The sequence below is a fragment of the Limulus polyphemus genome, unplaced genomic scaffold, assembly GCF_000517525.1.
Source record: "Limulus polyphemus unplaced genomic scaffold, Limulus_polyphemus-2.1.2 Scaffold1240, whole genome shotgun sequence".
Lineage (NCBI taxonomy): Eukaryota > Metazoa > Arthropoda > Merostomata > Xiphosura > Limulidae > Limulus > Limulus polyphemus.
The window spans coordinates 243,297-244,435 of NW_013666850.1; the positions used below are offsets into that span (position 1 = coordinate 243,297).

General features: G+C 36.3%; 1 protein-coding gene across 1 annotated transcript in view; it reads right to left on the reverse strand.

The window, feature by feature from the left end:
- LOC106462753 (bestrophin-3-like) overlaps nucleotides 1-1,139 on the reverse strand; it is a 23,654-nt gene that overhangs the window by 10,592 nt on the left and 11,923 nt on the right. The window contains exon 2 of the mRNA XM_022390083.1: nucleotides 161-391. Within this exon, the coding sequence (XP_022245791.1) occupies nucleotides 161-339 (179 nt within the window). The 5' untranslated portion in view covers nucleotides 340-391. The remainder of the gene's footprint in view (nucleotides 1-160; nucleotides 392-1,139) is intronic.

Sequence of the window (1,139 nt, forward strand, 5' to 3'; positions counted from 1 at the left end):
AAGAACGTCGAATCTGAATCACTTGAAAAAAACACGGGGGTGCTTAACTTTTTTCCAGGTGTATATATTCAAGGTATCTTTGTAAAATCACCTATTTAAAAAACAAAATTGATATTCTTCATATCAGTTAATTTTTACTATGCAAAGTAAAATGCCTCACCTTTTCTGATTTTCCATTAGTATATATCGATAAAGTACGCTAAGGGCATAATAAAAAACAATGAAGATGGCAACCTCTCGCCAGAGTGTCTTGTAAATGCTTGCCTTCCACCTAATGAGAAGTTTACTGAATCCACACAGTCGCGTCCTGGAGACCTCCAAAGAATAAGTAACAGTCATTTCAGCTGGCCAAGACCATCTAGTGTTGTTCTTACAATGCTCTTTTAGGGCACTGCCAATAAAAACAGAATACATAGAGTTGCTTTAGTATTATGTCAGCTTTTAACCTTGTACGTAAAAGCTACCAAACCACTGTGACATGAACTAAAGAGAAAGGGCAAGAACACGTACATACACAATGTTCTGTGTCAGAATTTAAAAATATATAATTTCTCTTTATCGCCCATTGTCAATTAAAGGCTTTTAGTTATATTTCTTAATAGTATAAATATAATACTATGTTGTTGTTGTGCTTAGGATACTACTACAGTAGGTGTCTGCGACTTATTAGCGATAAATTCAACGATGAATAAACAGCATGCACTTCACTTGTTTTCAAAATGTATATTCAGAACAAGTTAACATACACAGCGTGGTCACAAATAAATAGACACCACCTTTTCAGAAAAAAAAATGAAATTTTTCAGTCATGTTCACATGAATTGATATATTTATAATTTAATGAATATGTAGTAGATCTTCCTTTCGCTTCGTGGAGTTCGTTGATCCTTTGGAGCATCGTGAGAATCATCTCGTCAATTTTAGATTGTGGGATTTTCACCCACTATTGCTACAAAATTTGGAGTAGATCGCTCATCGAAGTTGGTTTCTTTGGTTGTTTCTTGACTTACCTGTCGAGTATGGCACAGAGGTTTTCGATGGGGTTCATGTCAGGAGATTGGCTCGGCCAGGGCAACTTCTGGATACCATTTTCTTCCTGCCACTTTTGGGTGTTTCTAGCAGTGTGACACGGTGCTCCA